Source organism: Coloeus monedula (assembly GCF_965178545.1).
Source record: "Coloeus monedula genome assembly, chromosome: 19".
In the NCBI taxonomy this organism is placed as follows: Eukaryota; Metazoa; Chordata; class Aves; order Passeriformes; family Corvidae; genus Coloeus; species Coloeus monedula.
The window spans coordinates 7,777,186-7,803,340 of record NC_138799.1 but is presented as its reverse complement, the minus strand read 5'-3'; the positions used below and the strand labels follow the sequence as shown (position 1 = coordinate 7,803,340).

The 26,155-nt window shown below is 42.7% G+C and overlaps 1 protein-coding gene across 1 annotated transcript in view; it reads right to left on the bottom strand.

The window, feature by feature from the left end:
- Positions 1–20,313: 20,313 nt before the first annotated feature.
- Positions 20,314–26,155, bottom strand: part of ANKFN1 (ankyrin repeat and fibronectin type III domain containing 1) — a gene marked incomplete at both ends in the record, with an annotated part of 58,819 nt that continues 52,977 nt past the window's right edge. Inside the window, 2 exons of the mRNA XM_082293967.1 lie at positions 20,314–21,110; positions 23,271–23,490. Of these exons, the coding sequence (XP_082150093.1) occupies positions 20,314–21,110; positions 23,271–23,490 (1,017 nt within the window). The remainder of the gene's footprint in view (positions 21,111–23,270; positions 23,491–26,155) is intronic.

The window sequence follows — 26,155 nt, the reverse complement described above, 5'->3', positions numbered from 1 at the left end:
CAAAAAGTATCTTGGCTACAGTGTAATAAAAGAGCAGAATTTAGCCTGTTACATAAAACAACTCCTGACTAGGGCTTTCCCTTGAGAATTAGTGCAGCAGCAGAAGGTCCCACAAATTCAGAACCACTGCCTTATGAGAAATTCTTTAAATTTGCTCCGGCTAGAAAATGCACAAGGATGAAGGAGCTTTAGTAACTAGAAAAAGATTAAACTGCATGTCATTCCCGAGCATTTTGTATTATCACTCCTTTCCAGCTTCTTACGCTTTATCCCTTCAGGGAATCTGATCTCTTCAAAAAGAAGTAGATGACAATGATCAGCCAGAGTTGTGTGCATAGCATTATCTCTGCAGCCACTACAAAATGTCCCAAGATACAAACTCACAGTGGCTGGGCTGGCTGTGAAAAGCTCTATGTTCAATAGGATACTTTTCAAAGAAACTTGTACCTTTAGTGGCACACGGAATGATTTCCCCTTTCTCTCACAAATGATGAAACAGGCACACTCATGGGGGTATGGGATTAATTCAGTTACAGAAACAGACACAAAGGAGACTGATTCCAAACCTGCTCATGTTCAGTAGGAATCTCTGGGATGTGTTTTTTTGGCTTGGGAGTTTCAAGTCTTTGCGTCTGAAGGCAAAGGGACCCAGGCGAGTAAAATAATGAATCTAGGCTTCCCAGACACAGATCTGACATTTGCTCTCTCCCTCTGACTCAGGCTTTGACTGGGTTCAGGGATTAATTAGGCCATGCAAACGAGTTAGGTTCTCTCTTCTGGCAACCTGGTCACGTAGGGAACCCCCACCCCTCCCCTTCCCCACACTCTCCTTGCCCATAATGAAGCATGACTGTAGTAAAACAAGTCTTTTGATGGTGCCTCTTCTCATCACTTTCAAGACAAACAATGTCTCAGAAGCCCCCCAGCTGCTTTTATTTTTCTTATATCTACAGTTACATCTTGGATGTGTTTACTCATCCTCATTAAATATATTGTTCCCCCCACACCCCTTTTTTAAAAATATCCTTCCTTCATTGCAGTTTACACAAAACATCAATTACACAATAGAGTTAAAAGCTTTTGGGTATTGAGCAACATCCCACAACACCACAGTCTCTAAAAAAGAATTGACATGGGGTATAGGAGGATACAGCAGGAATATGACACAAAAAACCCCACAGCACACAGAGAAGTCACAAATTACTGCTTTGCTCACAGCACAGCTTTGCTTATGTACAATCAAGTTCCTCTGATAAGCGTGAATAAACACTTTGTGTTTTTCTTTCAAATAGAAAATATTAACAAGTGACTGTTATCCTCCTCTTTTGAACACAGAAACTTGGAAAGACTAGGATGCTACAGGAAGAAAAAACAACCCATCACAGGACTAACAACCAGCTAGGCTTTCCCACATAGACATTGGTCAGGATGATTTTCTTTCAAGCAACACTGAAATAATAACACTTCAGCTGAGTATCTTTGCTGCCTAGCATGTGTCCTGAAGCCACATCACTCTCTGAAGTACTTGTTCTCATAATAAACACATCAGCAGTTCAATAACATGCCAGACACAATGGCATATATTTTGACTATTTGTTCTCTTTACGTGTGTGTCTATGCATGTGCAACTGCTCCCATGCAGGAACAGCCTTCCCATTTCTCCCATTCTTGACAGAGTAGTGTTCCAAAGACACATGATCCTGTTCTGATTGACAAAAAGATCAAAATCAAACAAAAAAGAGCATTGCACTGACCAGTCTGGAAGTGCCACAAGAGTTCTCTCTACTTTGAACATGAAGGCTAACTTTGGTCAGCAAAATGAGCGTTTCAACTCAAATACGAGGTTTTGAAACAGGCTGAGATAAGGGATTCAAAGAAGAGAGATGCCTTTGTAGCAGAAAAAGAAGCAAAAGGAAGAATGCTGCATTTAAAGCGTCTCATGGCAGGGATGGCTTTTTATGCCGCTTTCACTTAAGATCTCCCCACTTTTCTGATCAAAAAAGAAGGTAGGAATAACCTTGCTCTGCAGACCATAACCTAAACTACTCTCCCTAGGGAGACAGATAGTGGAGTTTGCCTGTCATCATTCTTGTGTGAGATCCCTTGAATAAATAAATAAATAAATAAATAAATAGCAGCCTTCCCTGATGAGCCGAAGAGGGCCCTGGTGTGCCTAGGCTTAGGTCCTGCCTGGTGCTTACTGCTGCAGGACCTGAAGGGAGCAGGGAGGGGGGCGAGGTGGGGGCAATCACCCTCCAACACCGGGAACTGTTTGTAAATTACCCTAAGCTTCCCTTAGTCATTATTCCATTAACTGCCTCTTGGTAGATCTGTCAGTAACTAAGCTGGGACTTATTTGTAGAGAATCAGAGGCTATTTGCTGTACTAAGTGAGCCATGAGAGCGAAAGGGTTTGGGATTTATTTGTAATTACAGTCGGGATTTTTTTCTTCTCCTTCTTGCCTGGACCCCACTGGTACTTTCATTCACATTCCCTAAGCTGAAGCTGGCGCCAGGATCACAGGCTGGCCCTGTGTTTATGTCATTGAGACTAGGACAATATTTCAGTGTGGAGCCAGACCGCAGGGATCCACTCTATAAAACCCTCACTAAAAATAGACAGCCGCCCTGCCCCCAGGCTCGCGGACCGCCGGCTCCCTGCGTGGAGCACAGCCCTGGGCCGGACCCGGCTCAGCCCTGCCGGCCCCCGGCTCTGTCAGCCCCCGGCCCACCCTGCCCTTCCCCTGGACGTGGTCCCTCTGAGCAGCTCCTGGAGCCGGCGGAGCCGCTCGGGCCACAGCCGGCAGCATCCTGAGGGATCCTCTGCTCCCTGACTGCTCCTTGAGAGTGGATGTGGTACCTCGAGGCGCTCGGCCTCCCCCTGCCCCGAGACCTGCTCTGCAGCAATCCCTGACCAGCCCTGCAACACCTCTGCTCAGGCTGCAGCACCGAGCCATGAGTTACCCTAAAATCCCACCGGCTGTAACTGGGAGAATAAGAGATACCTGAAAATATCAGTGCTTAGGACCCTCCCCTTCCCTCCACAGCTTGTACAGAGAGACCCCAATAGGACAAAACTGGGTGAAAGACTTCACCTCTGTCTGATAAATCTTTCCTGCAGCAAATTAAAACACGAGCTGAACGCTTCCATCTCCTAGCTGTCAGTTTTATTCAGAAGTATGACAGGGAAAATAATTCAGCCTTTTCAATGCTAGTGGCGCATGATCTCTCAGCTTGGAAGGATAAATGTAAATAGTAAAATGTTTATTGATTAGTTCAACAGCTATACCAGATAAGATACAAGGCATTTAATGCACAGATTTTAAAGGTAAGAGCCTGAACCTGCAGCTTAGATCCTGACATTGGAAGGGGTTTAATTCAAGAAGCCTGTGAAGTGACAGAAAAACCTCACATGCATTTTAATGGGCAACAGAGCCTTCCAAAAGACAGCAACAAAGAGCAATCTAGCCTCTTGATTCCCTGAGATCCTTGTTTGCTTAGCTGATGAAAAAGCAGCAGATGGGAGTGTGCATGATTGCACACACAGGTATCCTGAGCAGGGATGCTGCCAATAAATGTCCAAGAGGAGCAAACCCCTCAGAACAGGTTCCTGTCACTGAATCATTGTCCTGGCATAGGTCCTGTTTATCAAGTCAGTAGGACCCTGATGTGCTCAACCAGTGGCAAACCTACTGAGGTAGGTCTCTGAAGAGACAGATTTGGCTGGCTAGAGGCCTCTCTCCCAAGGCCCAGGACAGCCTGACTATTCTCCACCTGGGCTGCATGGCACATTTTTGACAGGGGTGCAGCCAGTCACCACCTGAACAGAGATGGTTGCACAAATCCATGATAGAACTGAAAACTGAGCTCTGAAATCCCAGTCAGTGCTTTAAAATCCTGCAGTGCCACATGCGACATGCTGCTCATAATGAAGGGTGACTTTGATTGGCTTAAATTAAATCATTCACTAGCCATTTTGTACAAGGAGATAAGACTATTATAATATGGACTGAGAATGTTGGAAAAGGCTGCTTTGAAAATTTTCAAAACATCGAGAACATGTATACAGCAGTATACAAGGACAGCTGTAGTGTTGCAAAGAGATTTATTATCAGATCCATCAGTAAGATAATCCAACAGACTTCATACAAACCAGTCTGTTTTCTGTACCATGCTATGGGTACTCAGTGTTTGCTCAGTGATTTTTCTGTTGAGTTCAGCTCCTTTCGGTCCTTCTGCCACTGTGCTCTTTCAATGAAATGTATCAGGTGAATGTCAGTGCAGTGTCACCAGGATCCTTCTGCAGTGGCTGTTGGGCATGTGTTTAACAGCAGGTCAGGGTGTGAATTTTTGATCATCTCTACAGATACCACAGACAAAACTTGAGAAGATAAAAGCAAGTACAGTAGCAAATCAGCTTGCCCAAGGTCACAAACCAGCAAAACCAAGAAGAGGACCAGTTCCTGTCTTTTGTAGAGTATCATGTTGGTAGAGATAGACCACAGGGCCTCATGGATTTTATAGCATGTTCTGATTTCATTACAGTGGAAGTAACTCTTCAATAACTGTTGCCTTTGTAATGCTTCTCACTGTTTTATCTCTGCTTTGCAAATACCCACCCTGGGGATAGAGGACCTTCAACTACCTTTAGTCAAAAGTGTGATATACAAAGCAATGAAGCTGAACTGTCTCATTGTGGAGGAAACACATTTTTGATACTGGACCATGTTCTATCATGTGCCATTATTGTCTGAGAAGCAGCCCTGAATTGTTCTCACACTTCATGCTACAGCTTTTCATTATTTGAGCAATTTGTTCCCCACATTTCTTTCTCCAGTCAGTGTGTGGACTTCCTTTTTCACTTCCGCGCTGGGGCTGGTGCACCTGACAATGGATATACAGTGAAAGGAAACTGTAGCAGAAACAGGATTCCCTGATCTGTTACAGTAATTAGATTATCTGACCCAAGCAGAAGACTGCAGGAAGATAAAGGCAGCACTTGCAGGAAGTGAACATCATCTCAGAAAAATGAATTCTCTCCCTGGGTTCTGCCATGAATCCCAGTGCAGTAGCATGAAAGCAACTGAAAACTCCACAGGTGGCCACTTAATGTCTATGTGTCATTTTCAACAACACTTAAGTTATGCAGCCTCACTTGGGCTCCATTCATAGCAGGTTGTGCATTCACAACAGCTGCAATGCAGACCAACTGGAACTGGGCTTTGAACACATGAAGTCCCAGTATGAAATACCAGCTCTTAGGTGGTTTAAATAAGCACAGCCACAATTAGGGTATACTTGATAACTTTGACCGGAGACCATCTGTGTCTTGGTTCTCCAGCTGATAAAACGACATCACACCCATGATGATCACAGGAGTATAAAACAAAGATATAATTTGAAAGATTTATTATTTATTTTATCATAGTACCTAAAAGCTTGGATGTGGACCAGCCATGTTTGGTGTTGTACAAATGTATAAGAAAAAGGCATCCTTGCTCCCTCAAAAATTTATAGCATAAGTTAAACCTTTGAGGTAACAGATGGCAGGACAGAAGACAGAGAATGAAACAGAACCATCTTCTGGTTTGCCTCAGCACACCTGTACCTCAGCACCCTATGCTCAATTTTTTTCTTTTTCCAGATAAAACAGAAAAAAAGCCTTTAAAAAGAAGGCTTAAAAGCATCACATTCTGTGATATGAGCCAGGAGAAACTTCTGCACAGCCTCTGCACAAGGCTACACAGACTGTGCTCCCTACATTTTGATGAACACAGTCTCTTTCAGAAAGCTAATGCTGTGAACTGTCAGAGAATTAAAATGTTTTAAATAATGCTGAGAGCTAGAGGAGTTGTCTCCACACAGAAATGGTACATAGTAAGAGGTAAAAAAAACCTCTCTACACATTTTATAGAAAGACACAGTGATTTGAGTTTTCCACATAACCCCAAACAAAGTCTCTATTATAGTTATTTGTTTACTCTTTGTCTGCTGCCTGGCCACCCTAGTCAGATGTCAGAGCCCACTATCTCTCTGGCCCTAAGCACAGGGATTGCTCCCATCGCAATCACTTTATTATGTGATGGCTTTCCCAGCTAATTTGAAAGGCAATCATTTATCTTTATCTTAAAAGAAAGGTTGTTCTGAATCTTCAGATCTCTGCAAAGGGTACAAGAAGACCAGGGAACTTAGAAATGATCTGGATTTTGTACATATTTTCAGTATTGCAGGTATCTGTTGTGGGAGCAATCTGTGGATTCCCTTGGAAAGTTTATGGGAATGTATTCTTTCAAATCATTACCCAGCCTTTCTCCCTGCCCTCTACTACTTCAGGACAGGAGTACATATACAGGTCTCTCTTTTCCTTGGCATCTGGACAACTCTTCTACTGTCAGTGCCCTGTAGTCCTCAGCTGGCATAAGAATTCCAAAATAAATTGGAGCGTGTTGTAATCAGGAGAAAAATACAGTGTCCTTGTGGTGTTGATGTTTTTGCAGCTCAGCTTCTCAATGGCTACCACAAGTTGAGCTGCATATTTCTTTACAAAAATATGCCTGCACTAATAATTTGGCAGGCCACTCTTTGAATAGACATTTAGCTACTTAACTGCTCACTGTTGCCAACAATGTTCAGTTGATGAACCAGGGAAGAAGGGGCACTTTGACAAGCAGCACATGATGGCAGCAGGAGGGGGGGCTTTATGGCCAGCAGACCTTTACTGCAGATCTGCTGGTCAAGAGGCTTTTAAGAGGTTCTGTAAAACCCCAAAACTAATATACGAGTAACATATTATAGCAGAACGTCTTTAAAGAGGCAAAGACACCGACTAAATATCTCCTAAGTTTAAGCATATTTCAAGAAACCACATAGATGAAATAAGCCTCAGCACATAATTTATAAATCTGCCCACAGGCAACTGAAGAAGAGCATGAGCCAATACTCAAACCCAGCACGGAAGTACTTAAAGGTGTGTTGCTGTGTACAGTCACACAGCCCGAGGAAACGCATTACCCAGAGAACTCAAAGGGCAAGGATGGGATTTTTAAAGAGCTCCCTGTTGGCTCAGCTCTGCCAACTTTCACTCCTGCCAAGCTGCATCCAAAAAGGCAGGTCTAACCTTTGCTCATCTCCCAGAACCAACACTCTTACTGGAGCCACTTGACTTCCAGTGTCTGTCACATCTTCCAAATAGTGAAGTTCTGTCCCAATTTTCAGTAGAACTGGATGCAAAAAGTCCCAATTTATTTATTCTGTAGCCTCAGTGTTCCTACATGTATTTTTGCCTGCCCCCATCAATTCACACCAAAACAACCTTCACAGTGTGTTAATTTGCACTTTCAATCTGTGCCTTCTTGCCAGCCTTGAGGGCACAGGGTAGAAGTAGAGCTATGTATTTGTCAGGCTGGAAGATTTAAGACATTATCACACTTCCAATAGTTTTCCAATGTCCTTTTCAGAAGTCTCAGTGGATTGACCAATCAAAAATGGGAAAAGTTAGCATGCAGAGCTGGAGGAGATGCTCCCTCACCTGGGTGGGCACTGCACAGACAGCAAGGTCACCATCTGGGCAACTGTCCCTGCTGAGCGATGACAACCTGACTGAGCAGAGAACCCCCTCGTGCCCCAAACTGGGGTAGGAGCAGAAAGGTATTGGTGCACTACTCCAGGATCTCTGCACCCTCCAGAGGGTTCTGCAGATCAGGACAGGGACACAAACACCACAGAGGAAGAGCTGCAGCCCAACTAAACCATTTTTTCCACAGCTGTCGATTTTTATTACAAAAGGGCAGTGACTGTGTGTTATCAAAGTCCACAGAATACCAAGCTAATAATGAATTGCAAAGCATCACATGGAAGCTAAAACTATGCCTCACTTTGGTGGTTTCTAACATGCAGGGTATTCAGACTGGGTAACAGTGTAGACCAAAATGATTCCTGTATGGATTAAAGCACAGGAGATATTAACTGTCACACCAGCAGCACTGGCTAAATTGTGCTGAAAACATGTACCCAAATGTACAGCAGGATGGGGACACTTAGTTCTTTCCACATGAATTTCACATTGAAGAGTGCAAATGACAAATCAGTCTTCAGCAGGTTTCTCCAAAAGTTAACTGTACTCCCTATTTCACTCCAAAGTGCTCCAGTACCCTGACACTGGGTTTCAGACAGGAATTTCTTGTCCGTGTCAGGACATCTCTATGATCCAAACCCACCTTCTCATGAACTGAGCAAGATGTGAACTAATAGCTCTTAGTCACTTTTTGGTTAAGTGAACTAGAAAGAGTTACCTAACTATCTTGCTCTAAGGTATAGTTTCCAACCCTTGAATCATTCTTATGAATCCCTACGGATCCTTTCCAAAGTCTAACTTCCAGAACAGGATGAAATACTTTACTACTTGCATTAATATGCATTAATAGGGATCTGTATGTGGTAAATCTAGTAATTTGGCAAAGAATTAAAGTTAAAATAATTGGTTAAACCACAAATGGTGGAGACATCTAGCAAGAAAAATACCAGGAAAAGACATTAGTTTCACACTTCAAATGAGATTTTTAACGTGAAAGCGGAAAACTAGATTATTGTCTACTTGGACTGTAATCAGGTGGCTGAGGCTCATGACAGCTGCACTCTCTCACTGAAATGAATCTTCAGTTTGTTTTTAAAATTAATTGCCAAAACTAAAATATCTTTCCTGCAGCATTGGTTGAACTGGTTTTTCTGTAAATTGATTTAGCAAATATTGTAGAGCAGGTTGAAAGTGAAATAAAAAGCTGTCACAGAAACAATGGGTCTCCCATCAGCTTGCACATCCCAACAGCACGGATCCTATTTACTCCATACTTGCTCCAAAGTGAAAGCTATCATCACATGGTAAAGGATATTCTATCTATAAATGGTAAATATGGCACCTTAAATGTAATTTTATGAAATTTTTTTAACAATGCAATACTGGATGCTGGGTGCAGTCTCTGCAGGATGCAGAACACTGGTACATGAGATAATTTCCTTTTGAGTTTCCCCCTTTTTCTGATATTATGGGAGTTTACAGATTGATTTTAAGGATAAAAAGCCTAGCTGAGGGAATTTGCTTTCAAAAGTATGTTGCAATAAGCCTTTTATTTTACCAACATTGTTACTCAAGTCCTCCCTTGACAGATGCAGATACAAGAACTGTGGTCTTTGAGTAAGTCCAGAACTGTATGCATTGATGCCAATATAAATTTGAACAAGCAGTACAGTTTCAGCAGTATCGTCCTTTGAAAACCTTGGGACCCAAAGCCAGCACAAAGCTCAATCAGAAATCGTTACCATCTGAGCTTACGCAGCTCCATCTCTTTTCAAGTACCATGGATTAATGTTGGGGGAAAGTCAATAGTGCTAAATTCACCCTGAATGTTAAACCCATGGATTGCCATGGCATTAAGGGCCAGGGATGAGCTTGGCCTGCTGTGGCTATGGCCATCTAATTCAATGAACATTTATGTTCTAAAAAAACCTGCCCCATTTGCAAGTCCTAAGTAATATGGTGAATATGGAACAACTTATCAGCAACAGTAGGGGAGATTTAAAATATGCATCTCGAGTTTGGAGTCACTCAGGAACCTGTGGTGATGCAATCACTCAAACGGAGCAATCTTTATGAGTTTAGCTTTACCAAGTATCCCTGTGCTAGCCATCTTCCCGAGTCCGGGTGACACACAGCTGCCAAAATGCCTCATCCACCAGGAACAACGCCTGCAATTTTTCTCACATCAGTTGTTTCGCAGTGACTTAGAGTGGTGTTTTCGGACTGCTTTTTATCGGAAAGCCTTTTTCAGCCCAAGGCAGCACACAGAGTCCTGTACCGTGAGTTGAAGGCTGGTGGTGATGGCTGCAAGTTCTGGGGGGTTCAGGCCTGTGTTTGACGCTGTGTGTGGAGCCCAAGGCTGCTGTCCCACCCCACCGGTGCCATGGCCATCGCTCACCTCAGAGTCCCGAGCGCCAACACCTGCGACGTGGAGGCCGCCGATGGCGAACGAGAGGCCGCGATGCCCGCGGGATGAGCCTCAGCACAGCTGGGGTAGGGACCTGCCGGGCCTCGGGCCGGGCTGCGGGAAGCACCGGTGGGGGTTTGGATCCCATTCGCCTTTGGGGTTTTTGGGGGATTCCCCCTTCACGCGCTCCCCTGAGGGCGGCACCTCTCCCGCGGGGCCGCCACTGTCCAGCGCTGGCCAGGAGGGGGCGCGGCGGCGCCTGCGGGACGCCATGTTGGGCGGGCGTGAGGGGACACGGCGGGGACGGGCCGCCGGCACCGGGGACAGTCGGGCCGTGACCCTCGAGCTATCCCCACACCGGGCATGGCTCAGGCAGCGACCCCCGGGCTGTCCCCACACCAGTCACACAGCACACCGCGGTACCGGGCATGGCACAGGCAGTGACACCACGCCAATCACAGAGCACACCCCGTCCTGCTGCCACCCCCGCCACGGAGCACACCCCGGGCTGTCCCCACACCGGGCACGGCACAGGCAGTGACCCCCGCGCTGTCCCACGCCAGTCACAGAGCACGCCCCGCGCTGTGCCACACCGGACACAGGCGGGACATCGGCGCAGCGAAGGGCAGGCTCAGCCCGTGTCCGGTACCGAGCCCCACCGAGCCTCCTCAGGACAAAGCTTTGCCCCCTGCCGCAGGCTCGGTCACCGCAGCGGCATCAGAGGCTCCGGGCTGCTGAGGTGTAAATCTCGTGTAAAGCTGTGCAGCTCTAGAGCTGACCCGGCGGGCGTCAGTGAAGTTAATAAAGACACACTGACTTAGGCTGGTAAAATACATTTCTCTTTCAATGAAAAGTAAGTGTCGCGTGGGGTGTCACGTTGGCACAGAGGGTGATGTGGTGATTTATGATAAGCCAGGATGGACTGGTGTCTTGCACTCCGGGCAAACCAGGAGTAAGTCAGGAGGACAGCGCTGCTGTACTTTGCTGCCCGTGTTGGAGGACAGGTCTGCAGTGCTGAGCATCAGAGCTGGGCGTCACCCTGCCAGGGTCTTTGTAAAATTCCCTTCTCTGGGTATCTAGGAGAGGGTAAGACATGCTGGGCTTTGCAGTTATGTACGGGCTTTGGCCCACGGCACAGCCAGGTCTCTCGTCACTGCCTATGGGGCTGAGCTGTGGAGTCAATATGACAGGACTGTGGATATGAAGCCAAGCTGCAGAGCCAGCTGCAGGGCACAGACTCAGGCTAGGACCACAAACACGCGTGAAATGCTGGCTTGCATCCTCCCAAATTAAAGCTCAAAAAGCGTGCGGGGATGCATCCAGGTCTCTAAGACAGGACGAGCAGTCGGCGTCGCTCCTGTGGCTGCTTTACAACGTACCTGAAACAGCCCCTGCAGCTGAGTCTGGATTTACGCTCGGTGCATCTTACATCTGGAGACAAGAAGCGTGCTGCTCGTGTGCTGGAGCCGGGCCAGGGTTAAGCCCCAGTAGTCGGAGCTGGATCCCTGGTAGCACTCGTGATGGGAGGTCAGGCGCAATGAAAGAGCCCTAGTAGTTTGAGAAGGAGCACACCAGCACCTCTCCTGATGGGAGGTCAGGCACAGTGAGCAGGAGGGCCCCCCTCGTGCTGGCAGCTCCGTTCCAGTGTTTGGCTGGGCTCCAGAAGATTAAAATAGAGCCTTAGACTGTCCCCTCGGCAGCACTGCCAGCCACAGCCCTGACAATCCTGGGGTTGTACTCAAACGTGAGTCCCTCGGGAGCGTGGGCTTTACCCTAACAGCTGAGGCACTGAGTAGGCTGGAGCAGGCAGGATTGTTGCTCTTGTGACTCAGACTCGAGGAAGAGAGGGATCAGGATGGAGCCACGAGAGAGCAGGGGATCAGGACCAAAGTACAAGGCACAGAAGGGGGAAAGAAGCAAGTGTGCCCCAGAAGAAAGTTTGAAAAAAAAAATCCTTGTTCTGCTGTGGCTGGGTTCAAAGCACGTGTAGCCATGCGAATCGGGCATTCCACTGTTCCAGCTCGATTTCTGAATTAGCTCCTTTCTGTGACCATTTCAGGAAAAGAGAAGATAAGTGAAAAAACAAAGCAAAACAACATTTTCCTTTCTCGAACACCTTAAAAAGCAATATGGGAAAAGACAAAGGCCATGCAGCTTCCTGTGAAGAACCTCCACATAGGTGGAAAAATCTTCTGTGGTCCAGAAATGATCACAGCTGAGGGGAACAGGAGCCATCATTCCTGTGTGATGAAGGGCTTCAATGAAATGCCCAATTTTCAGAAGTGTGGGGCACTCCCAAGTACCACTAAAATCAGCAGCAGTGGCAGATGTTGGTGTTTCTTACAGAGGGTGTTTCAACTCTTACTGAATTATTTATCACCACTTAAGGCATCCATACTTGAAATATTTTACTTCAGGATTTTCTGAAAGTGATAACAAACAGTGCCAGACAAAACATTTTGGCATTGCCTTTTTCCCCCCTGAGAAATAAAATTTGGTTGAAATTTTGAAAGAATCTATTTTGAAAATATCACATTGATTCAGTAAAAAAAAATGCAGACATTTCCAAATTCAGTGATTTTGATATTTCAAGAAAGAGCATGTATATTTACTGGTATAAAAGGCTGTTTGTCTTTAAATTTATTTAATATTAGTTTATAAGGCTTAAAAGTTGCTGCTCCATTTATTATTTCTGTAACTGAGTGTGTGTGTGAGCAGAGAGTGGATGATTCTAACTGATTGTTTTTGGTATAATAAAGATGAACTGGCCAGTCAGAATAAAAAGATGTTATTCTCACAGGCAAGAAAAAGAAGTCCTACTGATTAATTAGGACCAATTAATTAATATTTATTAATTTAAAACTTTAAGAAAATAGAAACATTTTAATAGCCTTTTCTAAAATATATATATTTGTTTGAAGAGAGAGATTGAAAAAAGCAGTCTGGGGGGGAGAAGAGCAGCCTGGGAAAGAGAACAGTGGAGCTTATTAATAAAGATTTTTTTGTGTGTTTTCAAAACAAACAAAAAACCCCAAATCAATCCCAAAGCTTTTATTTAAAGACAGAATGAAAAAATAAGTTAATAGTTTGCTCAGAGAGATAAGATTTTATATAGCTCAATACACTGGAGTGGAACAGTGAAATGGGTATCTTTTGCTGTCAGAAGAGCGAGTCAGAAACATGCCTAGAAAAGTTTGTAACTTCTTCCCAGTTGGTTTAAAAGCATTTCAGTAAAACAGCAGAGAACACAGAGGCAAGTACAGAACAGCACTGTCCTTCATGGCAGACGTGTTGGAAGTGTCTGGGAGAATTGCACTGCTCACTCACTGATCTTCTGAGAGAAAGAAGAAATCTCAGCTCAGGGCAAGCAAAATATACAAACAACCAGGCTCCAAAAATGCATGGTACATGCAAAATGCACCAGAAGAACTGAAATACATGCACACAAAAATCCTGCTTTGTCCTGCAGTGTTTTCCCCAGTTAATTTCTTAGGTCACTGTACATGACTAATTATTTGCATTTGGGTTTTTTTTCTTCTACTAACATAGTAAATGCGCTACCAATCTTAATGTTTTGAAATTAAAAATCAAGGTAGTGGAAATGACTGACATGTTTTATCTTACATTTTGAGAATTATTTTGCTCTGCTGCTTAACTCCACTTCGGCTGTGTTTTGGTTAAAATATTTTCCATGAGTGAAAATATCCAATATTATTCCAGAGACATGCTGTTAATTTTGAAGTTTGTATTGGATTGGGATGTCACAGCTGAAATACACATCATGGTCACCAGGAACATTGCCACATGTACCTGTGCAGAAGCTATGGATGATGATGCTGGGAGGATGCTAACCAGGAAATTGTGTCCCTGCTCTGCCACAAGCTGTCTGTGTGACCTTGGCTATGTCACTTACTCCAGTTATGGCATCATCTGATTGTTAAAACACATTTAGCAACCTGTCCGGCTGTGAAAGCAGGTGAACTGTGACCCAGAGCAGAACCCTTCCAGTTTCACCTCAGCATTCAAAATAGAGTTGTTCTTATTTCTCTTTCTTACATACTGTAATACAGTTCCACACTGCATTAGAAGTGTCTTGCTTTGCTTTTTTTGTGTACAAGAATATGTAAAAAAAAATCAGTTTAAGTTGTCTTTTATGGGAGGGTATTTTCACCCACAAACCTGGAAGCCATGCCTATTTCATTCAGGTTTCTGAATTAAAATAAAGATTTAGAAACCAGATTTGAAAGCTTGGCTTTAGAAAAAGTCACTTTCCAATAAACATAAAGGATTTCAGGGAAAAACACAAACTACATTCAGATTTCCGGGGATTGTAAAGTTCACATATGGGGATACCTGATGATGGTCTAACAGAGTATTTTTCAAGAAATACTGTTCAAAGATTATGCACAAGTGCATGTTGTATTTAGGATCATGTGAGTGTACACAACAGCATTCCTTTGTTAATGCGGGAGAAGACTTGAAGTGCGTAATTTTAGCAGATCACAGGAGTCGTAAGAATGCAAGAGCAATTCAAGTCTTCTAAACCTTGAGAGAGCTGAGTTTCTATGCTATTAGATCAAACAAAAAAATCTATGTTAAGAACATTTTATGACAATGATTCACTCAAATAAATGTAAGATTTCTTTTACCAACTGATCTTTTTTTTTCTAAAATAGTATTTAATATCTGAAGTTATAAAAAATATTTGTAGTCCTGAAAATTATTTTTATTGTCTATTTTATGTACTATACATGCCTCTTTCAGGAATTATTAAAGAAGCGTGAGTCATACGGCACTCATTTACTCTTGGCTCGTGGCCATCCTCAATATATATTTTGCTTTTTTCAAGCCATTCACAGGTACATATGCATGAAAATATTGTTGTGTCAAGTCCCAAGCTCACAGTTAGCACAGCATACATTGTTCATCAAGATATTTACAAAATTCTAGAGCACATAAAATTGTGCATTATTTTGTACCAAAGTTTAAAATTTAATGTACGCTCGGTTGCATATATAGAAACAAGTTACAATAAAAATCTGAACAAAGACAACCAATAAACAGCCAAATTGCTATGTACAAACAAGGCAGGAAGCAATTAAACACTGCCTCACACATTTCACTTAAATTACTTTTTCTTCCAGGGGAAAAAACAAACAACCCCTCTTCCCCTCTTCCAAGTCCCCAATAACCCTATTAAGTCTTCCTTTTTATCAGCAAAATGACTGGAACGCCCATTGCATTCAGAAGTGGATTCATTTGCATAACATGGGAGAGAAGTTTGGCCCCTATTATAAGGAGCAATAATGAATTATGCAGTGTGGGCTTCCCCCAGTACAACTGGTGCCACAACAGCATGGTGGGCTCACTCTCTGAGCTCAGCTCCAGTGGTCCCTGTGACCTCCAGGGGAATATTTTATGAGATAAAGCCCCTTTTGTCTTCCTTACACACATCATTTTTACACCAGCATAAATGTGTTGTTTTCATGATGACTCCACTGGTCTGGGTCTCAGGTGACATGGAACTGTGAGTCAGGCTGTGCTGGTATGTACATGTTCTGTACCTGACCCAGCTTCAGTGGAACTACTCTTCATTTACACTGGTGCAAAAGAACCTGGGGTGAGGTCCAAGGACAACAGGACTGGGCCCAAACGGACCTTTACATAAAGAAAACCACAAAAAATCTGTGCATTCAGCTTCAAATCTGCTTAATAAATTACTACAGTTCACAGTAATAAGGTAGATCAGTGCCACACCAGCTTCTCCAGTGTCAGATCGGTTTCACATAGCTTTTCCAAGAAAGATAATTAAAATAACAGTAAACATAAAAAGTCTGTTCCTAGTTTTTTGACAAGGTACATAGGTGGTTTTCTGTAGCCTAGTGACAGCCAAGCTCAGTAACACATTCTCCTGTTTTGGGATGACTGGTGTAAAGGCTGAATCTTGCCCAGGATGCTGTGGTGTGAAAAGATGGAGGAAGGCATTCCAGCCTGGCTCGTATTCACCCCAAAACCCAGACTGAGAACCAGCTGCTGGATCAGAGCTCACAGATGCCGGCACTGAGGAGAGGTGATCTCTGAGCTGGTGGGATCTCTACAGCATCCAGCAATGATGGATGGGCTGCTCCAGAACCTGATCAGATGAAGACAACTCCTCCTGGCTTTTCAGAGCTATCTGATCCAAAGGGTGGGCTCTGGGGGCTGCTCCAGGGAGGGTGGGTGGCCTGCTGGCCAGTCCCTGCTGCCAGCTCCAGCATGCCAGGGTCCACCTCAGGGAATGCTCCACTGCCTTTCTGCAAAGAATATATGGGGCCAACAGCTCCCCTTTCTCACTTCTGGGCATGATTCAGCCTTATAAATTCTACTTCATGCAATCAAAAGATAAATTATACTTACAAATAAAGCATTCTAGTTATTTTATGTTTTTCTGTCATGGAAAAATCAAAGACCCAACCTGATGAAATCTCCATTGTCTGAAAATTCAGGGCCTGTTTACTAAAAATACTTTTTGCTGATGGCAAAGTTCAACACCTTAGAGAAATTCAGAGTAAGTTTCCAAGCTGTGTACCCTATTTTCAAGTACACTATACCCTTGTTGTTTGTAAGGCTGTATTGAAATTTTACAAAACAGTCATGAGCCGTGCATTTAAACACCTTAAAAGAGTTGACCAGCAACTTAATGCATTTCTTTATACCCTAGAGAATTTAAAGATGCACTGTCTCTTTCCAAAACACATAAATTTTCAGGATAAAATATTCCATGTCCCATCTCCCCCTTTAATGTCTGTATTTAAAAGAAGTGTTTTATAGATTTCTTTGTCTTACTATGTAGAAAATCCAATTGTTAATTAGTCTCAAAAACCAAGTAAAAAATACAAGGATGGGAAATAAATGCTTGAGCTACAGGTGTCTTGAGACAAACTGTCCATGTACAAACTTGTCTTCCTGTGGATGCAAGGAATTTTGAGTGTAAAACTTGCAGTTTACCTATATCTCACTTCCTACCAACAGAAACAAGAAAGTTTGAGACCACTAAAGAGGGGGATATGCTCCACATTGAGTTTTTGCTTTCTGTGGAGTCATAATATTAAAACACTATATTCTTCTCTAGCCAGTCCAAGTCACTGCTAGAAATAGGAGGGACTGGGTTCAACCCAGGAGAAGATATACTCCCTGGAAAATGCAGGACAAAAGTTCTGGTGCAAGATGGATGAGTAAGAGAGACCCAGAAGTTGCAAAGCCCAAGTACCCTTTAGAGAGGAGAGCTTCAGCTGATACAAAGTGGGCACAGGCTCCTTTGAATGAACTGTCTGCTGGCCACTGAAACTGATGTGGTGCAGGCTCTGAACCGTGGCACTGCCCATCTCTGTGCAAGAATCCTTGGAGGGGCACTCAAGCTCAGCCTGGAGAAAGGGTTCCCAGTAATTAAAGATCTTGATTCTTAATTTTAATTTGATTCTGGACTGTGAGCATATACTCAGCTCTGCTCAGAAGAGTCACTGGTGGAGTCCTCTATGGAGTGGGGCTAACAGTGCTGTGCTGTGCATTTTCCAGGATTCTTTTCAGTTGCTGAAGTTGCTTGTGAAATGTGTGTGTGATGTTCCTAAGAGAACTGCAGAATAATTGTGATTTGTATTATGGCAGTACTTGAAAGGCGCTGCTTTCTACTATTTATTTATCTCTGGGTGTTCATTGCTGTTCTTTTAAGGAGAGTCAAAATAGGTGGGGATAGCAATTTTGAACAAAGAACACGTATTTTTACCAAAAGATAAGTCAGTGCTTTATAACCAGAAGTATTTAAGCCCATAACTATCAATTAGTACTTTGACTATTAAAGTTTGTGGAAGAACCTCAATTTAGAGGCAGTAGATCAAGGAAACACATCCCATTGGCATCACCTAAACACTACTTCCACAGCAAGATTAAAATCAAGACAGAGTAGATTTTGGCTGGTATTTGCACTTCCAGAGTCAAATTTCATCTCAGCACAGAAGATTATGTTGAAGTCAAGCCCTTCCTACGAGTAAAGAATCCAGTCCTTTATTAGCTACATGACTGCTTCTGGAAAAGTCCAGCAGCAGGAGCAGATAAGAGATTTTTACAGCCTTATCTCATCAGTAGTGTATGCCTCTCTGCTGGAGATTTTGCTCCTTCTTGCCCTCATTGTTCCCGATGAGCCAAAGCAAAGTGACGTGGATTTCATTTAGGAACATCTTGTTTTATCTCATCACTTTCTGCAAAAACATATGGCCTCAGTGTATGGTTATTTTATTCTTTAATAGTTTTATGGCAGTTTTCCTTAGAGGCGAAACAGATTAGGGGAGCCCAGGCGAGGTGCTTAACACTGAAAAACGGTGTCATTTATTTTGGTTCTGCACAGAAGCATTACATTGCTTGTCTCTCCCTGGTGAAAAGCCTTCTGCTAATAAACAGAATCTAAAGTAACCAGCTGTGAGTGCCCTCAGTGACAGTCAGACATCTCTGCTTGGCTCTGTGGTGAGTCAGGCTTTCCCCATCCCCAGTTCCATACAATGTGTGCCCCTCTAGCTGCAAATGGGCACTGACACTGCTGCTCCCCCTGCATCTTCTCACCCACAGGAATTTTTGCTGTGGGTCTCATCCAAACCCTGTGGGAGTGAATGGAAATCTTTCCATCCTCACTTTGGATCAGGTAATGAATGAGTATTTTTGGTGCAAAAAGTTAACTTCCCGCTCCCGAAAAGAGAAATTACAAATGTAAATCCCTTATAGAAAGTTTTTGCCCTTCCTATCACTGCAAAGACTCTTCGTGGCTTCCACATACTGACCAAGCATAAAATAGTGAATAACATTTATTTTTGAATTTATGGATTGAGTTCACAGGGATTTTAATAGCACTGGGGTTATGGAAGTGCTATTTTAATAAGGACCACAGATCATGGGCCCAAATCCTTACCTTTACCTCAAGGACTTGTAAACTCAACTGTTTAACTCAAATCTCTTTATTGGGGGCCTTAGAATGTATCCACCTGGAGGCTGGAAAACCAAAAGGTAGAAGGCTACACAAACACGGAGTGAGGGAATTTAACCAGCAGGAATGTGGCCTATAAAATTAAACTTCAAGAACTGTTTAAGAAAATTAAAGCTTGTGCAACAGCTGGGGTTTCTCTACACATTAGTTCATTTCTTAGTGACTCCAGTGTTATGGTTCTTATTAATATAGATTTCATTTTTGAGATGATCTTCTGTAGTGCTCCAAGGCTTATTGTGGCTGCAAAGGACAAAATCCTGACTCACTGTGATTTGCCTTTACACAATACAGCAAGATGCCAACCTCCTTATCATATTAGTATTTATTTGGGGCCCAAAGAAAAAAATCTTAGATTCAAACTGCACCCCAAACTTCCCTAATCTGAATTGCCAGAATATACCAGCTTCAGACATGGTGATCAAATACCCCTGGAATTTATGGTGAATATTCAGGAACAAAAAAAGGGGTGTTTCTTTCCAATAGGTGTGTGAGAGTGATGCCAACACACAACAAAATGTGCTCGTGTGTGGCGGGGAGAAGAAAAGAAAAACTTTGCTTCAATCTCACATAGACCCTGCATATTATTCCACTAGAACCTGGCCTCATTCTGCCTGCTCTTTACATCAAAGGTTAATCTCCTAAGCTTTTAAAATAACTTGCTACTTAAATAATTTGAAATCTAACCTCCTGAAAAAAACCCAATTGTGATAATTGTGTCAGGCTCTGACAGCATTCAGAGATGGTGTTGACTGCATTTTCTAGATACTGAAAGAATTTTCACTTCTTTAAGTGGCTAGAAACTCTGGGTTATCTGTGTTACTAGACCAGTTAGTGTTTCAGCTATATCCAACCTAAATCCATTCAAGAAAAGCTGAAAAGTAGAAAAAATTGCAGGAGATGGTGAAAAACAAGTTAATAGAAGTTTAGGACACAGTCCTAACATAAGGACACCAAGGATGTTACAGCTTCTGCTAACTTGCAGGCAGAATCACTCATGCTTAAAATTTTGCATGCTCAGAGAAACACAGAAATGAAGAGACCTGCAAAACCTGATTACTCAATTGCAGATTGTTATGTGGTGACTGTTATGACTGTACCTGCAAACCTGCAGATGCCAGTAATAATAATTCTCACATCATGACAGATGATACCTTTGTGAGACCAGAAATCTGGTGATGAAGTCCAAAGATTAGGATTCTTTAGAGTGGCATGAGTTTCCATTTCAGGAGCTGGATTTTTACCAGTGGTTTTGAAAGTATGGCCCTTATGATCACAACGCTCATATCTCATGTGGAGTGATGGGAAGCAGTGGAGGATTCTGGGGTTAAAGGGTGCTGCTGAAAACTTCTGGGACAGCAGAACCCAACTGCTCATCTGGACTTGTGATCTGTTGCATAGCACTGTGCACATCCGTGTTTTCTACAGACTCCATGCTCATTGCCCAGGACTTGCCCTCTTCATCCACAAATGTTGTTTCATAAGGCTCCACATGTGTCCTATGGGCATCCTGCCTTGGTTCCTCATACTTGCCTTTCCCTTCCTCTGGAAGGCTGGATGCATGAGGTACGAAAGTGCTCCGAGACCCCTCGATGGGAATCTTCACCTGCTCACCGGAGGTAGGTTCTTGAGACAAATCTGGAGATCTCATGAGATGCTGGGTGTAGACACCTTCCGACAGAGAGCCCGACTGAGTCTCGCTGTACACGCGCAGCCAGCGATGCTGCCGGCTGAAGTAGTTGTAATGTTGGTGTTTGCCCAACTTTTTTTTCCCTAAAAAGCCCAGTGGCTGCTTGGAACTGGAGGACTTGTCCGTGCTTTTCGGTGTAAGCCCTGACATTGTCAGACTGCTCATCTGCTCTGTGCAACATTCAGCACTGGTGTCCAAGGTACCACACTCTGTCAAGCCTTCTCTCAGTGCCAGGCAGGGCTTCATGTCATGGGCTTGGAGCACATTGGGTGCGCTGCCACTCAGGCCACTGCCAGCCTGCTGGGAGATGTCCTGGGACGAGGAGTAAATCAGGTCTAACTCCCTTGGGCTCAATGCATCGCTGGAGTCGTAGTCGCTGTCAGTTGGGAGGAACACCTCGGAGCAGCCTTCTTCATCTGAGCAGGGCTGGGAGTCTGCAAGGAAAACTGGTTAACACTAACAAGAAAAGTTCAGCAGAGAAATGGCTTAACTGTCGTTTATGTGGTTTTTGTCTTAATTTTAAATTTACAGTGCTGGAAATGTATGTGTGTTTCCTCTGTGGAATTGCCCTGGGCTGAGGTGACGGCAAAGGCAGTCAGGGAGGATTTATCAGGGAGGAGTTACAGATGTGTTAGACAGGTGGTGGCAGAATTGGGAAAACCAGAAAGAATTAATTTATTATGTTAAGGACAGGAAAAAAATTGAATTTGAATTGGGAATAAGTTCTGAGATGATCTGTTTTCTTTTATCTTGCTTTCACTAAATTTCATAGACATGGAGATTTGTGAGAGAAAAAATCTCTAATCCAGTTTCTGTTTTTATTAAAGATGTTGGTTGACTTATTCTAGATTTATATCTCTGTAATGGTGAGCAGGGTGCAATTATAAGTGTGGTATGAGGCTCAAGGCACAACGTGGAGATCGAGAAATAAAAAACTGCCCTTTTGGCCATCAGGTGCATTATGAGTGTTCAAATCCAAAACAGACACACATAATTCAACTGCAAATTTTTGGACCAAATCCTACACTGGCACTGAAATCGCTGCTGTCTTTTGGCTTCAGCAGGATCAATAATATAATAAATGGTGGCATACGTGATAGAATAGATTGATGCTCCATTGCCCTGGATAGTTTATCTTAGATTCCAGGAATTAAACATAGATTTTATACAGTGCTGACTGTTCACTTGGAGCTCATGTAAATTGTCATAGAGCCCAGCACTAACGAATCCAGGGTGTGCAGGACAAGATAAGGCTGCAGTTTGCACTGTGCCAGAGCTAAGGATTATTCTGCACTCATGATCTGTAATACAGGGGAAACATAGCTGAGGGAGGGGTGCTGAGAAAGAACACTACTGTATAATGAAGTGGAGCAAAGCACCAGCCTTTTCTGGTTTCTTTTCTTTTAACCTCATGAAATCTAATCAGAAGAGATTTATTAATTTTCCTTAAATGTATAAAATGGCCAAATTGAAAAAAACCCAAATAATGATTACTGTAATGGTCATGGCAGTTGTTTAATGCAGCATCTGTTGCTTTTGTTTCTACTGTTTCATTTACTTGTTGCTTAAAGACAGTTCAGCAGGATGGTTTATTTTTTCCTCCAAAGTCCTTATTCTGTTAGCAAGATGGGTGTTGCTGTTTAATTTGCTCCATCTTTATTTGCTGTGATCCATTTCTTTAATCAGTTTAATTTTCTGGCTATGCAGAGAAGCAGTAATGATCCCAGTGAGGTGGGTGCTTATTTGTGTAATTTGTGTAATTCAAAATGCTTGTCTAAAACACTGGGAATCCTGAGAGGTATGTGAAAACAGCTGTTAAACTGGACTATTGGCACTAAAATTTGCTCTATCAAAACAAAGCAAGAGGGGCATAAGAAATAATTGCTGCAAAGCAGAGAAACACTCAAAGCCTGGAAAGAAAATGGCTGTAATACCAGAGAAACAGAAGGTGGCAAATGGAAACTATGGAAAAATCTAAGTTAGATTCTGTCAAATTAATGAAAACTATGGGGAGAAATAATAGATACATGATTGATGAGAATGGATAAATAACTTTTGCTTAGCAACTGTCTCATCAGTCTAATAAAACTCTGAACATGTGCACAATTAATACACAGCTGTCGTCAGAGCTCTGAAGAGCTTTTGATAATGTTCTTTACCACAGGCTCTGCAGCTGTAATTGGGATGAAGAGAAAGCTTCCTCCATATAAAATATCAGATTGTTGGTGTAGGCAAAAAATGAAGCTGTCAGTTTTCACTGTGGATGGATTTTACTGGAATTCTGGACATCATGGAGAAGCCAGTGATAGCATTTGTCCCTTCCAACCTGTTCATTAAGTGATCTGAAACAGCGAGGTGACAAAGTTGGCTGATGATAAACAGTTATTTTGAGTATCTGAAAGTAAAATATGATTGTAAAGATTGTAGAAGGATCTCAGGATACTGAGTGGCAAATTACTGGTAAAATGATTGTTAAGATACATTGGCAGATATGGGAAAAAATTGACTCCTTTTATAAAAAGACATACAAGAGCTGTTATAATTAAAAGTGAGTTCAAAGAGTGTGCTTGGTGAACAAAGAAAAGTTCTCTTACCATTCACAGCTTTTCTCCTCTGGATTCTAGGCTCAGGGGAAGGGGGAGGTGAAGGAAGACAATCTAGATGTGAAGAGGTGGAGCTCATTTTCTTTTGAGAGTGTTCTTCTGAAAGATCCACAAGCTTCTTTATGGGCAGGCCTGCTGCTGGCTGCTTGTATCTTGCATACTGCAATGCTTCTGTGATCCATCTCATGTCCCTCCAGATCTCATCAATTTGCTGTGGAGGAAAAAATAGGGACAAAATATGGTTAAGTCTGAGTATTAATTCTACCTAAGTGTGTACTTTTTTCAAGAGCCCAAGTAAGTCTGTAGTCCCTGCCAAGAGAGAGCAGCAGGATCCCCTGAAAGAACATTCAGATTGAGGTGGTCTGAACTGATTTTGGTTAAGAGGTACCTCAATTAAGAATGTGTTAGGAGGGGTGAATCCAGACCTGAAGTCTGACATAGAAAGAAAATGAAAATTGTATTTTGAATGAGTAAAAACTTGATCAGTTTGTAGCGCACCTGGAAGTTGGTTTGATACTGTACTGGAATAAAAGTGAGACTTCTGGAGCATCTTTGCAAACCCAAGTCAAAGCAATTGCTCAGGTCAGACCTAGTTTTTAACAAAGAACATACACGTGTTGATACATAAATGGAGGGCAGAAGCACAGCTATGAGCCAAACTGCAGTTTCTCCCTAACCATTTTAGTCTGCGTACATTTTAAAACTATGAATCTACACAACAGCAGTTCTAACACATGCCTGTTGATGGCAATAAGAGACAAGTGCCTAAATCAATAGCAGGATGTAGCTTTAAGTATCTCTGCAGAGAGGAAAGATGCTGTTTAATGTGGGTCTGAAGAGTCTTTTGATAATGGAACACTTTCAACATCTTTTAACATCATCTTCAAGCCCCTCAAGATCTTTGATGGCTGAGCAAATGTTGCAACCATCAAATGACAGTATCTGTGAGTAAATACCCTCCTGCTGCAGTATCTTTTCTAGAACTTCCCTCATACTTTTCCTACAGGAGGTTCTGAATTTCAAGTGAGCCTTCCTATTAATATTGCAGTGTTTGAGGGAAGCTGCTTTGCGCACAAGCTACATTCTGTAAGAATGGAGTGAGAGTTCTGGGTCAGTAATGGAGAGGCAAAAGTGAGGGGTACTCTGTGCAGTGACAATTGTCAAATAGGGGAGTGACAGAGGGATCAGAGAGTGACAGAGGGTTCAGAGAGCCTGCAGACTGGTATTCGAAGATAACTTCTCTTAGCTGGAGATACTTCACAAAATGCACATTCAAAGTGTGAAATTTACTCCCAAGGGATACTGTAGATGCCAGATTTGCTGGGGGAGCTCCTGATAAGCCATGTTGGAGATAGTATAGCTGGATAGCTGGATCTTGGTTTTGACCTAGTATGGCCATTTTTATGTAAAGGTGAAATCCTGACTCCAGTGATGCCAGTGCAAGCCTTGCCACTGAGTTAATTTGAGCTAAGAATATATATCAATAAGAATAGCAAATAGTTCAGAGATTAATTCATAATCTTGCATAATTTCAAGACTTCTGTATAGCTCCATGAAACGAATTCCAGTTAGCAAACATCTCACCTATTTGATTTTAGAGATTTTATACATCTTTTCTGTGATCCTCCCTCTCAACCCCAAACAACAACCATCCTGCATGCAGTTTCTTAAAATGCAAAACCTGTTGGTTTTCCCCCTGATGCTGTTCTGCAGGACATTGTAATGAACTGTGGTTCTTTCACAATTTAGGAACATTTGAAGCACTAAATGATATCAATTACAGCTTAACTTCAGTTTTAGTTTCAATGTGTACAGATTTCTTTCCTTTCTCTGTAACCTTCTGGTAAAGACTCCAAGTACCTTATATTTTGGTTAGTTGGGGTTTTTTCTTCTTCCCTTTTTTTTAAAATCATTTTTTATTTTCAGTTGCCCTCTGACTCCTTTTCAGAACTGCATTTATATAGACTCCCTTGCTCTTTACAATGTTTGGTTTGTGTAGTGACTTCAACACTGTCTTAGATCTGGGATCACACAAATGCTCTTGCGGTTTCGTGGTCACCACTGAAGATTGCGGTATGTGGTGGGCTGAGATATTTTTGCCAATAGGTGGAATACAGATGTTTTTCATTTAAGAGGAAACCTGACAAGCCTAATACACTGTCACAATAATTCAGCACAAAACACTGAAGTTTAAAATGTTCTCCCATATCTTCCCAGTATAGATATGTAACTCAAGCACTTTGGAGAAGAGGAACACAGAACTGTCTATACAGTACCTGCATATGAATATACAAATGCTTGGGTTTGATGTGAAGGATAAAATTTATCCAAATTCTCCTGCACACTGCAAGAAAGCTAGATTTTCTGAGTGTGAGAATGGGAGGGGATTGAGAGTGAAAGTACAATGGATCTTCCCTCTCTGCCCTGCTACAGGTTGCCAAAAAGTCTTGGACAAGGCAAAGGGGGTCTGAATGCAGAACAAAGGGAAATAGAAATACTGTCCTCTTGTTCATAACTATAGACGGTCAAGCATCTTGTCAAAGGGACAAATGGTTGTCTTGGCCCCTATTCCAACAGAAGATAGCTTGAATATTAAGAATCTAGAGGCGCAAATTTGCACCTCTCTTGTAGAAAGATGGGTCAACCATACCCATAGATATACTCTGCAAAAGTCATGAGCTTTATCTATAAATAACCAATTACCAAAATGGTTTGCAAAAGGACAGGCTTTGCTATGGTGCACAATGAGATGTAGTTCAAAGAGCCCTGAGTTGAGTAGGTAAAGTCTTGATTTGGGAACAGTACAGGAAAATCAGGATGAAAGACAGAGAATAAGCAAATTAGACAAGTATGGTAACAGTGGTGATCCTCCTGCA